The following is a 13,143-nucleotide window of genomic DNA, read 5'->3' as shown; positions in this document are numbered from 1 at the left end:
CATCAGGATAAAGTAGTTGTGCTTATAGTGACTGTTACACTAGGAGGAATACCTCAATACTGCATCGAATTTTGAACTCAGTAAAATCTATACAGTATTATAGAAAATTGTTATTCTACAAGTAGCATGATGAGGAAAATTCTTGGCAGCGAAGTCAGACCAGCAATAAACTGAACGTAGATTTGAGATCTTCCCTGGCTGTGGACGATAAAAGTCTAAGAAAAAATAATAATTAATGTTTTATTAATTATTAACAAGCAATTCTTTATTTTATTATAAATTTTATATGATTTCATCATACACTCTAATTCATTTAATCTGTTCTGATACCTTTCCCCGCCGTTAACAGTAATGTTTTGATTGTCATTAATCAGTTTTATTTTTCTTACATTTTTTTTAATTATATTTTTTTATTTATACTTTAGAAAATTCCTTGTTGCAGAAGAGTATAAATTGTTTTCTTTACATGTGATAAATTTTTCTCCTAGGGTAAAAGTTTTTTTTTAAATTATATTCTATTTAATTCTTTTTTGTTTCAAGAAGATGCGATATTTTGACAGTACTAGATAAACATTTATTATTATTATATAAAATATATAACTAAGTAAAGTTTAGTAATATTAGCATCGATTTTCGTAAGGCTAATGGCACATTAAAAATCCCCCAAAATAATGGATAATATGTCGTTTATATCACCTCTTAATTTTATTTGAAAACATACTGTACGTAAAAAAATTAAATATATTCTTATTTTGTTGATAGGAAACGTTTTTTTTGAAACCTTTAAGGAAATGAAATTTATTACTCCAAAACATCATTGACTTTTAGAAGTGCAAGAAATAGATTAATCATTTATATCGTTACATTTCGTTATATGTCATTTATAATTACATTCTCTGGAGCATCATTAAATCAAGTTGTTGAGTAACAAGAGATGATATGAAAATAAACAATAAAAACCGTTTTCACTAATGATGTACTAGAAGAACGACAACGTTTGAACTATATTCATATGTTTTAATCTTCAATATGTTTTAAATTTCGTGAGATTCAATAAATATATTCATTTGCAAATTAGTTAGTTGATGATCTGGTATAATCTTCTCTTGCTCTAAGATAGGCCACAGCCTCCGGAAAAACTTTTCAAACAGCTTGGATAGTATCGGTAGAAGACTAAAGGTCTGTAGAAAGTTACATCAAGAAGAGGTTTGCCTGCCATAAAGAGTGCCTACCACTATTCAGAAGAGAAATAGTCTCAAGGTCAATGGACTTCAGCAGTCCTTTTAATCTGCGTGCCGCTCTGTTAACAGAAGTCCTATCTCCCTTCAGCTTCCTGTAGCATTGCCACCTTCTCCTAAGCCGTCTCTTAGTATTAATCAGGGCCATCACTTCCCTTGGATAGTCCGTATTTTCCCTACATTCATACCTCTCTTCCGATGTCAAGAGCCAGGCCCCTTCTTACATTACTGAGGTTAAATACTGTGTTGCATATTCAATATCCTTTGAGCACTTCAACTGCACAGATACAACTAACCCCTCCTCAACACAGTTACGATATGAGCTTCAATCGGTCCTGTTATTTTTAAAGACCGAAGATTTTTCTTTTTTATCACCGTCGTGCTGATAGTGAGTACGACAGGTGAGTAGTCCGATTTCGAATCATATCTGTCCCTAACTTAAGCGTAGAATGATGATACACCCAAGATCACGTAAAAATCATGTTAAGTCCGGCACCTTTATTGGGTCTGAAGATCAGAACGTGGATTGCTACCCAGAGATTACATTGAAATGCAGTTCTACAACGCAGTTCTTTAAACATATAAATTTGGCTAAGAAAATAATAAAAAAAAAGATTAGGCAGTAAGTGGGAGAATAAATTATTTTCAAATTCTAATTTTAAAAAAAAATGTTCTTAAAAAAACTATATTAAAGTAAATTAATAAAATTACAACCGCGATATTTATACAATATTTTTGTACTTTTCCTTTAGTCGAATAAGGTTAAAGAGTACTTTTCTTTTGCTATCCTTTTATATCCGATTGAAAATTGCAGTAATTTTACGTGGTAAGGGAATAAGATAAGACTTTCAATCATTTTTTACTGCAAATATGAGATGAGTTGTTATGTTAGCTTCAGACACATCTGCAAATCCACAAAGCTACTGGGGTAATTTAATTCATTTGGGTAATATTTTTACAAAAATAAAATTATATCAACATTCACGCCAGTATTGATTAATTTAACGCATTTGTATACTCCAAGTGCTCGAAAGATGCATTAAATACATTGAAGTACACTTTTAATCTCAACTATAGTTTATATCTCAATATGGTTTTTCAAAATCTATTCATTATTTTATTACTACGACATCGGATATATCAAGCACGTTTCAAAGAAAGTTGAGGTGGATGAAATGACTACTGAAAAAACATTAGGAATCGAACCCGGGACGACTATTTGTAGAGCATATATTTAAGCTAATGTCTTAGATTAAAACTTAGTACTTCTCAAAAAGTATGGACCACGCAATTATTATTTCTTCTGTTTTTTTTCGTTTCTCCCATTCATTTTCCGTGTTTGGTCTTTCTTTCTTCCGACCATTTCACTTTGGTGTGATTTTTTCCTTCCTCACAGTTTTAAAATTAACTTCGCGTATTTTCGCCTGAAAAAGTTTCTATCTTTCATTTCCTGTTCTTAGATTCTCAGGTTTTGTGATATTCTTCATTTGTTGTAGATAACCATGTCTGCTCTTTGTTCCCAAGTGTAATGAATATTTGTTTACTTAGTCACTGTTCGACCAATCTATACATGTGACCTTGGAATCTTAATCTTCTTCTTCTTATCCTTTCTCGATATCCTGTATTACTTCTTAAAGTTATTGGTTGAATTTCAGTCAGTTCCAGATTGGAACTGCCGCTCTATCCATACTGTTGTATTTTATTGTCTCCCTTAGATATTTGAAACTAGACACCACTTTAAGATTTCTGTATTCTATACTATTTTTTTTTTTTTTTTTGGAATAGTGTTTGATGCTGGCCATTATTTCTGATTTCGCAAAGGATATCTGTAGGCCTGCACTCTCAGCCAACTGTTTTAGATATACCTTTTTAATCGGGCTTCTCCTTCTGTCTCTGCTAGTAAAGCCAGATCATCCGCAAAGGCCAGACGTCTGTCTCAAGTTCCGCTGTTTTTTGTCCCTATCCTTATTCCTTTTTCATTCTTTTCTCAGAATATCTAAGAATATTTTGTTCAAGATCAGGCTGAAAACCAGGGGAGATAGTCTGCCTTTTTGTTTTAATTTCGAAGGGAGCGCTTAGATGTCTTCTGAATTTCGTTTTTGATATTATGTTTCTGAGGATTAGCTCTATGAGTTGGTTGTTTTGTTATTTATTCCGTATTCTTTCATCGTTTGCCGCAAGTTTTCTCTATCTATGGAGTTTTATGTTTTTTTTAAGTACATAAATGTAACAAATACTGATCTGTTTCGGTTTATATTAATCTACTATTAAATATTTACAACCAAAAAAAAAAATATTTTTAAACTCTGAAGGTAATTTTTAAAAAAATCATTACATGAAATAGAGAAAGAATTTTGAAATTATATCTATTTTTCGATGAAAATGGAAAAGTTGAAGCGATGTATTTTAATTTTTCGTTAATCAAAACTTACTCTTAAGTGAAATTTTCCTCAATTTTTCTCAAATTTCATTTCATTATGAAATGATGCTTATTGAAATAATAATTATAAAATAATTAACCATTGTTAATCAGACAGGATGTCTTAAATAAGTCATTATAAAACTACAAATAATAAAACATGTAAAGTGTTCAAAATCACCTGTCATAAGTAATTATGTAATTAACATACCTAAAACAAAAATGTATAATATAAAATAATCTATTTTACCAGCCGTATACGTTTTCATCAAAAATGGTTCTAATGAAGTCCTAACTGATAAGTTGAAAACATATGAGCGCTTTTGAATCATTACTTGTCATTAAATGAAGGGGAATATGTTATTAATCAGACGTTCTAGTCTATTATTTATAATTGGTAACTTGACGAATATGAAGTACAACATTTGATTACCAACCAACATTGATTTAATTACCACTCTAAAGCTACATAGGTATAGATTTTTAAAATATAGTTTTGCAGAAATAATTAACCTACATACATGTAGATTACTTGTTAATTACACTTATGTGTAATTTACTTCTTTTTCTTCTTTAAGCCTCCGGAAACCACCGTTAAGTATTGCTTCAGAGAATGAGATGAAACAATGACAATTTTATAACGTGTGAAAATTGTATGCCTGGCCTGGAATCGAACCCGGAACCTTCGGATGAAAGGCCGAGTCGCTACCACTCGCGCCACGAAAAGTTAAAGTACATAGTATTATAGTATTATTGATAATAGTGGCCAATGCTGAATAAGGTCGAGTACTTATTATTCTTTTGCTTTTTAATAGGTTTAGTTTTTAAGTACGAAGTAACATAATTAAAAACTTTACATTTAAAGACAAATAAGGCAGCCCTACAAAATTGTTATATTTCTCCAATTCCTTTTAAATTTTATATTGATGATGTCGTTGGACTGAAAAAAAATTTAACTCAGAAATAATGGTGTCTGATAATTTGGTTTCGTCTGTACTGCTTTATTCTGACAATAAAATAATAATTATTGAATTATTATTATTAATAATGATTCAGAAATTAGAAAATAAATTAAAAGCTGCAATGTTTAAATTTGATTATTACATTATAATCTCAAGTTTTCGATTAATAAAATCAAACGTTATGGCCTTTCATGGTATAGATCCAATAAGAGTTAAAATTGTAATGGATAATGAAATATTGTACAAATATTCCATTTTCGATACTTGATTGTGATAGTCGTACAAAAAAAAAATCGAAATACAAGAAAAGTTATATAAATTTAATTCTATTTTTATATATCATACATCAACATCTGAAAACAATTAGACCAGAGTAGACCGAGTATTACGTTTTACAAAACGGTTACAGTGCTTACTTTTATTTGTAAGAAAATAAGACATAGGTTAAATTACAGTAGATCTAACCTAAGGTAGTAGTAATGTAATAGACCTAACCCTAACCTTATACATCAAGAGTTAGATCGTATTAGATTATTAGCTAAAAGTGAACAAACTGTATCAGACATGTGGTTTCTTAAATCGACAAAGGATTATACTAGACTAGATAAATTAAGATATGGCATGTAAAATGAGTTATGTACTCTCATATCTTAATCAGAAAATCGCAGATAATAATAAAAGATGGATTATACCCTTACTAAGAATGTCAGGAAATGGCTACCTATGACAGTTTTACAACATCAACCTGTTGAAAAAAAAAGTAAAGGCAAATTATAATTTGTGTCGGAACTGACGTATTAATATTTAATAATCTTTGACTAATGCAAGAGAGATTAAAATCCGTAAGAAGGATATGAAAGTAGGATGAAGATGATTAAACATTATTTTAATTATTTTAGAAAACTTTAATAGAAAATTAGACTGCAATATTTACATTTAAGCATTCATTACGGTACAATAAAAAATATTACCGATCTCTGAGATCTCGACGGAATCAAGATAAAGAATGTAATTCAAACGTTCCTAATGCTGTTAGAAATCAATGTTAGTAGAGCGAGGTGTAGCTCTACTAACCTTGGTCGTAAATATCCATCAGTTCCAAGAGGGTGAGGAGGAACGATGAAGAAGAATAAGGAAATGATATAAGGAGGGGACGCACTAACATTCTTTCACCTTGACCGCTAACTATCGCAAGGTCAGCCTTGCTATTGAGTTAATAGCGTAACAGTTGCTTTATTTTCTGTTGTGAAAGAATGTTATTTATAATAAGAAATAATTTAATAATTAATTTATACTAACTCTAAGATTAATCCTCTTTTGCAAACCTTGCTTTACTCTCGTTACATTTTTTCCGATGAGTATGAAACTTAATAATTCAATTCATGATTACGGTAAAAGTATCAATAGAATCTTCTTTTTTTTTAAATTAGTCAATTAAACTTTATTTTTCTTTAAACAATAGAATAAAACCCAATAATAAGAAAAGAAATAATTATTAAAAAATTTAAAGATACATAATCTTTGCTTTGCATACTTTTTCTCATCTTTATATATTGCCATCTAAAAGACTATAAATAAATGTTCTGCTCAAATGAGTAGAATTTTATTATTAGCTAGTTAACGCCAGAAATGGGAGAGGTATTATTCCATTAGTATATATTCAAAGTAAGTATATATTAAAACAAGAACTGCTACTCTATTATCTGCTTGGAAGGATCATAGGAAACCTTAATCAGAGGACCAAAGTATAAAGTTATGGAATAAGTTACAAACATAATTGTAGAATAATCATAAGGTACAAAATTATGGAATATAAGTAGTTACAATCCTTATTTAATAGCTTAATAATAATATTTAAATGAAACGATGTTAATGCAAACATATAAAGATAATAAATGAAAAACACTATGTGACACCACAAAAATGTGATAATCAATATGCATATCTTATTGTGTTGGGATTAAGGGAGTATATACTTTATATTGCATTCTGTTCCGTACCTATAAATATAAGATTTTTATTTATATTTATATTCTTTTCAAGGGAATACCTTTTACTCAGCTGGCATCATATGCTGCGAGAAGGGAAGTATGGTTATCAGTCAAAAAATTGGGTATGGGGTTTTTGCATTTCTCAACTTTTAATGAACCAGGAGGCCCCCAAAAAAAAATGTACGTCTGTTGGGGTGTTTGAAGCTTAATAACTTTTGACTGGATTAACCGATTTTTAAGAAATTTATACAGACTCATGTAATGGAGTAATTTGTTGGTAAAAAACTTACCCCATTATTAATTATTGTTATTATTATTATATTATTAATTCAGTTTTGGGGTCAATATCTCCGCGGGAGGTAGATAGATTTATGTGGTCAATTTTCTAAACTTTTTTCAAACATAATCGTACTTTATATTAAGCTCATTACACATAGCATTCTTATCATACCATTTTTTAAAAATTTGGCCCCAAAATCCTTCCTTCCCCAAAAATCGAGAAAAGTTATCTTTTTATTTATTGCTGATTTTTCAACCCAATTGTTTTTATCTTCCTAGGTATAGTAATAATGCAAGTGACCCAGAAAAATACTTTGGGACAATATTAGAGGTGGAGGAGCAACTATTATTATTAAATAATAAATTTCATCAAAATTCACCCCACCTCCAAAAAAGAAATTTTTAGGTAACTTTTTATTGGTCGAATATTTTTCAGTGGAATTTATTTTAATTTCTTCCATTTAACACAGTAAACGTAGAAAAATTAAAAAAATCTTTTAGTGTGTTTTTAGAGGTAGGAAGCAGATAAAATAAAAAATAACGATTTTTTTAATTTTTTAAATTCCACCCCAAAAAGGAATTTTTTTCATCTATAATTATTTTTTCACTATTGAATAAGTAAACAATTAAACTTAAATTAATTAATACTTATGAAATTTTTATAATTTATTATTTAATTTAGCATTTATACTGAATTACAAGTTCATTCTAAGCTGTCGGAGGCTATAAGTAAATAAATACGCAGCCTATTAAAATAAATATAAAAAAGTATTTTAATTAATATTTTCAAGTTCTTTTACAATATATTCACTGTTATTAATAAACAAATTTTTTTCTACAAAAAAGGAGCGTTCATTTTCCTATAAAATTTTTCAATATTCTAGAGATTCATCAAAAACTAAACTTAACAAGAAAAAGTAGTGGCAAAAAACCCTGATCAAAGGGAATCCCTGTCCGACTTGAGTGTTTCCTTCTTTCCTTTTCTCATCCTTTTCCCTTGTGCAAATACAATTCGGATTTGAGTCAGCCACCCTGGTTCCGTCTTCAGCATACTGCCACCCTCTGATAGCCGACAGAGAAGCCGCTTCCTTATTGGAACTTAACGAGTAGCTGCTCTGGACGCCATTAGATATATTTAATACCTTCACGTGCATTTTAAAAAGTATATTTAGTACATTTTAAATTGATAAATTTATTTTATTTCTTTAAATAAATTAATTTTTATTTTTAATATTATGTTACAGATGGTGAGGATTCTAACTAAGAGGATTAAAATGATGCAGTATTTCTGAGTAGAGATCAAGCCAAAGAACAATGACACAACTGACATTTTCAGAAGTTGAAGAATGGCTAGATGCTCATCCAGAGCTGAGTCAAGATTATTTTTTACGAAAAACTGATCTAGGTTTAGTAAATAGTTGGTTAGTATCACACGGATTTTTAACTATAAACGATTACGTTAACGGTTCTAGTAGAAGAGGTTCAGATACATCTGGTAACGTAAGCCCGAACGGAGGTTACTCGGACGATACACAAAGCTTACAACTAACGCAAAATATCGCACCTACAATCTTACCGAGACGGAATAGTTCAAAAAGGTGTCTACGACACGATTTCGCTAGATCAAAAAGTCGATCTGTATACCGTACACACGAAGTTATAACCAAAGATGCCCCATCTTCATCAAGCCGCCGATCTTCACTCAAAGACATGCGCAAGTAAGCAAATTTATTTCATTAAAATTTTTATTTTCGTAATTTACAATATAAATAATTTTTTTTACTCTTCAGCGAGATCTGAAATATCGATTTATAATTCAATTATAACGGAATAACTCAATTGAATACCTCTACGTTACATGTTATTCTTAAAATGAGTAATTTTCTTTAAAGGGACTCACAGGACATGGGAATGAAGGACATGATATTTTTTTAAACTTGCTGCGATTTTATAACGTGCAAGTTTGATGGTAATCATCTTACCCCCCCAAGCACAAGGAAAAATAAGTTTTCCTATCTGCTTACCGTATAAAAATCCCAACCTCAAGACTAGGTGCAATCGGGTAAAACGGAGGTTCCTAGCTTACAGTCTAAAGCCAGCCTTCAAATACATACAAACACATAATATAAATAATCCATTAATAAGTACGTATATCCGATTCATAACCAAATGATTTTATGCGATCTAACAATTGAATCGAATCACTCACAAAGGCTGTGTTTCTACAGAGGTTTCTGTATATATATATTGTGTATGTGGGTATATGTATTTCTATGTAGGCTTCTTAATTGAATATAATTCTATATATGCTGCAAATCACCCATCCCTATCAAACTACAGATGGTATTTCTCCCTATAAATTATATCTTAATTCTTACTACAACGAATAAAATATATTATTCTCAAAGAAAGAATTAATGATTTTGTACAATTTATATTTTAGGGGGTTTAAGTTCAACATACACGTTTAAGTAAATCAATAAAGTAACAAGGTGTAGTGTAAAGAAACCAAAATGAACTTCTTTCTGGCGGTAAACCGCTACAATATATTTTTCCTACAGTCTTAACACACTAAATTTAAAGTGCATAAACATAAAAATGTTGAGGCCAACCAAATTTGTATGAAAATATATTAGTCGAGAACAAACAAAAATTAAATCCAAATTATTTTAAAATGTTACAAAACAAATTTTTACTATTTCAACTTCCATGTAATATAAACTCTAGCTTCAATTAAACACTAAGCATTCTCCTTTAATAACTGCAAATTCACTTAACGCTAATTTTGAACAGAATAAGATAAAGGCCTATTGAATCCTTTTAAGTACTCCATAGTATCTAATTAGGATTGTTTTTGATAATGGATTATGTGTGTAATTATTAATAATATTTTGCTAATATTATATGTCTTATTTTATGTCTTTTGTTGTTATGTCTATATTTATATATCTTAGAATTTTATATTTGTCTCTGTTATTATTATTATATCTGTTGATAAATAGTTTATTCCTCCCCCTCCCCCCACCACTGTTCTAAAAAGGAGATATCACATATACACACTGCAGACGACAGAGCGTTCTGAAACAATGTGCCTAAAAATATTGCATACTAAACTTCCAATTTTTTGTAATTCCTCACAAAACTTTATACTCACTTTACACTTAATTTAACTTATTTATTTAATTCTAATTCTAATTACTATTATAATATATTTAATTATGTATTTAACTATATCTATTTAATTTATATTTACTTTATACTAAACTTATAACTTTTTAATTCCTCACAAAATATTTAATATAATAAAACCTACGAAAACAATAATATCCCAAACAGTAACTACCATATCATTAAAAATAATTTAATACGTAAAATATAAAACTTGAACAAAACCTTACCACTTCGAAAAAATAAAATTGCTTAACGTATTCTCTGTCAGTGTCTGACAAACACTGGATTCTCTCTGTTATAACCGATTCTTCATCAATCTCAGAAGTTGGCGTTGACAACGAATCATCTCTAACATTAATTATTAGTTCGTCGACCACAACATCGAGAAAATTAACTAAGTCCTACATTTTCTTTTCTTCTTCTGCAACATGCTTCACGCACTGTTTCCACTTATCAGTTCATAGCTCATTCACTCCTTTTTTAACCAGGATTTTAACGTCTTTAATTTTATGTATATATTATTTCGGGCAAAATAAATTTTTACTTGGCTCCACACTAACTTAATTGGATTAAGGTTGCAGTGATAACGGAGAACCTTAACACCGTATGATCTTTCGTTTTAGCCAAATCATCGATTAAAAATTTATTAAATTTATCACGATTGTGTTTTACGTTTCAAGGAGTTCTGCTTTAAAACTGTTTTCTCCAAAGTGGATTTTTTTTTATGGCAGCCATAAAGCAATTTCTTGTTTCCTTTATGAACTGTTTGGAATATTTTTCAGTTTTACATTACGATACGGAGCATTGTCCATTAGAACAATACTATTTTCAGGTAATAATGACAATACTTTTTCAAACCACTTCCTAAAATATCTCCGTTCACGTCATCGTGGTAATCTCCAGATTTTTTGGATTTAAAAAAAGAGTAATCCCACCATCTAAAAATTCATTTTCATTGCTACTACGTACTACAACTAATCCTTTCCTTTATTTTTTGGAGGTTGCAGGCCCCTGCTTAATCCTGACAGAAATGCTGTGGTATTCATTTACCCACGTCTGAACTAAATAAAATATATTTCTACTCGTTTTTCTATAATTTGTATTTTTTTTTTCAAATAATAATACCGCCAAATTATGATTTCTCGATCAAAATTACACTTTATTTCTTTTAATAAATTTAAAATTCATCGACAACAGTAATTTGTATAAACTAGTGCGCCCAATCTTTGGTAAACTCTTGTCACAGTTTATCAGAGCCAGCAATTTTTTAAGGTTGTTATTTCATTTCAAAAAAAGAACTTATGTACAGTCAATCTTATTACATTTTGTCAAAATCATCCCATTTTCCTAGAACAGGTTATTCAAGTTTTCTGTTTTTAACAGGAGTTTCTACCTTTCCTTTCCCATTTATTTCAATTCATAATCCATTAATACTACTAACCAACACACAAATTAATTCAGAAGCAAGTTTCACTATTTCCTTTTTAACCAACGTAAAATGTTTCTCCAGCAGTTGATTGAATACTTTTATTTTTTTTTTTTCACCACTTCGCAAATCTTTCTCTTTTCTGTGCTTATTAAAGGATGTTCCTGAATTATCAGCCATATCGATAAACTATTCGAATACACACACACACATATCGATAAACTATTCGAATACACACACACACATATCGATAAACTATTCGAATACACACACACATACACACACACACACACACACACACACACACACACACACACACACACACACACACACACACACACACACACACACACACACACACACACACACACATACACACACACACAGAGAGAGAGAGAGAGAGAGAGAGAGAGAGAGAGAGAGAGAGAGCGAGAGAGAGAGAGGCTAATCACACTATCAAATCTCACAATAATCAGAAATAATTGCCCATTAAATAAACTGCACAATTATCACACAATAACAGAATATACACACACACACTCACGCGCACCAAAAAAAGTACTGAAATACAGAACTACAAATAAAAGAAAATTAAAAATATCCAGTATGGAATAAGAGAATCCACCGAGTTGCTTTAGTGGTGAACGCGTCTTCCCAAATCAGCTGATTTGAAAGTCGAGAGTTCCAGCGTTCAAGTCCTAACAAAGTCAGTTATTTTTACAAGGATTTGAATACTAGAACGTGTATACCGGTGTTCTTTGGTGGTTCGGTTTCAATTAACCACATATCTCAGGAATGATCGAACTGAGACTGTACAAGACTACACTACACTTACACTCATACATATCCTCATTAATCCTCTGAAGTATTAACTGAACGGTAATTACCGGAGGCTAAACAGGAAAAAGAAAGAAAAGTATGGAATAAGAGAATTTGTACTGCAATTTTGAAGCTGGTGATAAACAACGATGTTTGTTTATAAACATCCAGTAGTTATAAAGCTCAACGCGTACGTTAGTGTGCTGTATATCACGCACTACCACACTCGCAATTTGTTTATTACATATCTTAGAATGAACAGAGTATAATGTTCTAATTCACAGGGGAGAAGTTACAAATACTGACGATAAATATGACAACTTGTTATCTATTGTTTATCTGAACATTCAATTAAAAACATGGGCTGAGTTAGAATTATTATTAAATAAAGCTGACTTGACGTAATAATTTAGCTATGTAATAAATTTATCATGCTTACGTATGATAAATTTAAGCATGATAAATTTTATTTTCTAATCCATATTACCATAAATATTACAAATTACGGGAAATTAGATCGGGTAAGGGTTTAATTATGTTTTATAAAGACAACTTCAATTTATTCCTAAAAATTAGCATTCTCGTGTATCTTTTGAATTGTTATTGGGAACCCTTACTGTAGGTGGTAATTCTTTCATAATTCTATAAATTTATAGGCCGCCTGATCTTAGCCTAACCTTTTTTTTTAAATGAACTGGAATTTTTCTAGAGCAGTTTTTCTGATAATGTGTATGTTATTTTCTTGGGTGATACCAACATTGACACGAGTGATAATACTGGAAAAAGTAACATTTGTATTTATTACGGCAATTTTCTTACTCTAAATGGATTCATAAAA

The 13,143-nt window shown here is 30.2% G+C and overlaps 1 protein-coding gene across 1 annotated transcript in view; it reads left to right on the top strand.

Annotated features, from left to right (window-relative positions):
• LOC142324470 (dual 3',5'-cyclic-AMP and -GMP phosphodiesterase 11A-like) overlaps window positions 1-13,143 on the top strand; it is a 148,613-nt gene that overhangs the window by 17,448 nt on the left and 118,022 nt on the right. The window contains exon 2 of the mRNA XM_075365295.1: window positions 8,134-8,607. Within this exon, the coding sequence (XP_075221410.1) occupies window positions 8,204-8,607 (404 nt within the window). The 5' untranslated portion in view covers window positions 8,134-8,203. The remainder of the gene's footprint in view (window positions 1-8,133; window positions 8,608-13,143) is intronic.

This window comes from Lycorma delicatula, chromosome 5 (genome assembly GCF_047948215.1).
Source record: "Lycorma delicatula isolate Av1 chromosome 5, ASM4794821v1, whole genome shotgun sequence".
NCBI lineage: Eukaryota > Metazoa > Arthropoda > Insecta > Hemiptera > Fulgoridae > Lycorma > Lycorma delicatula.
The sequence above is the reverse complement of the archived record's forward strand: the minus strand, read 5'-3'. Positions and strand labels throughout refer to the sequence as shown.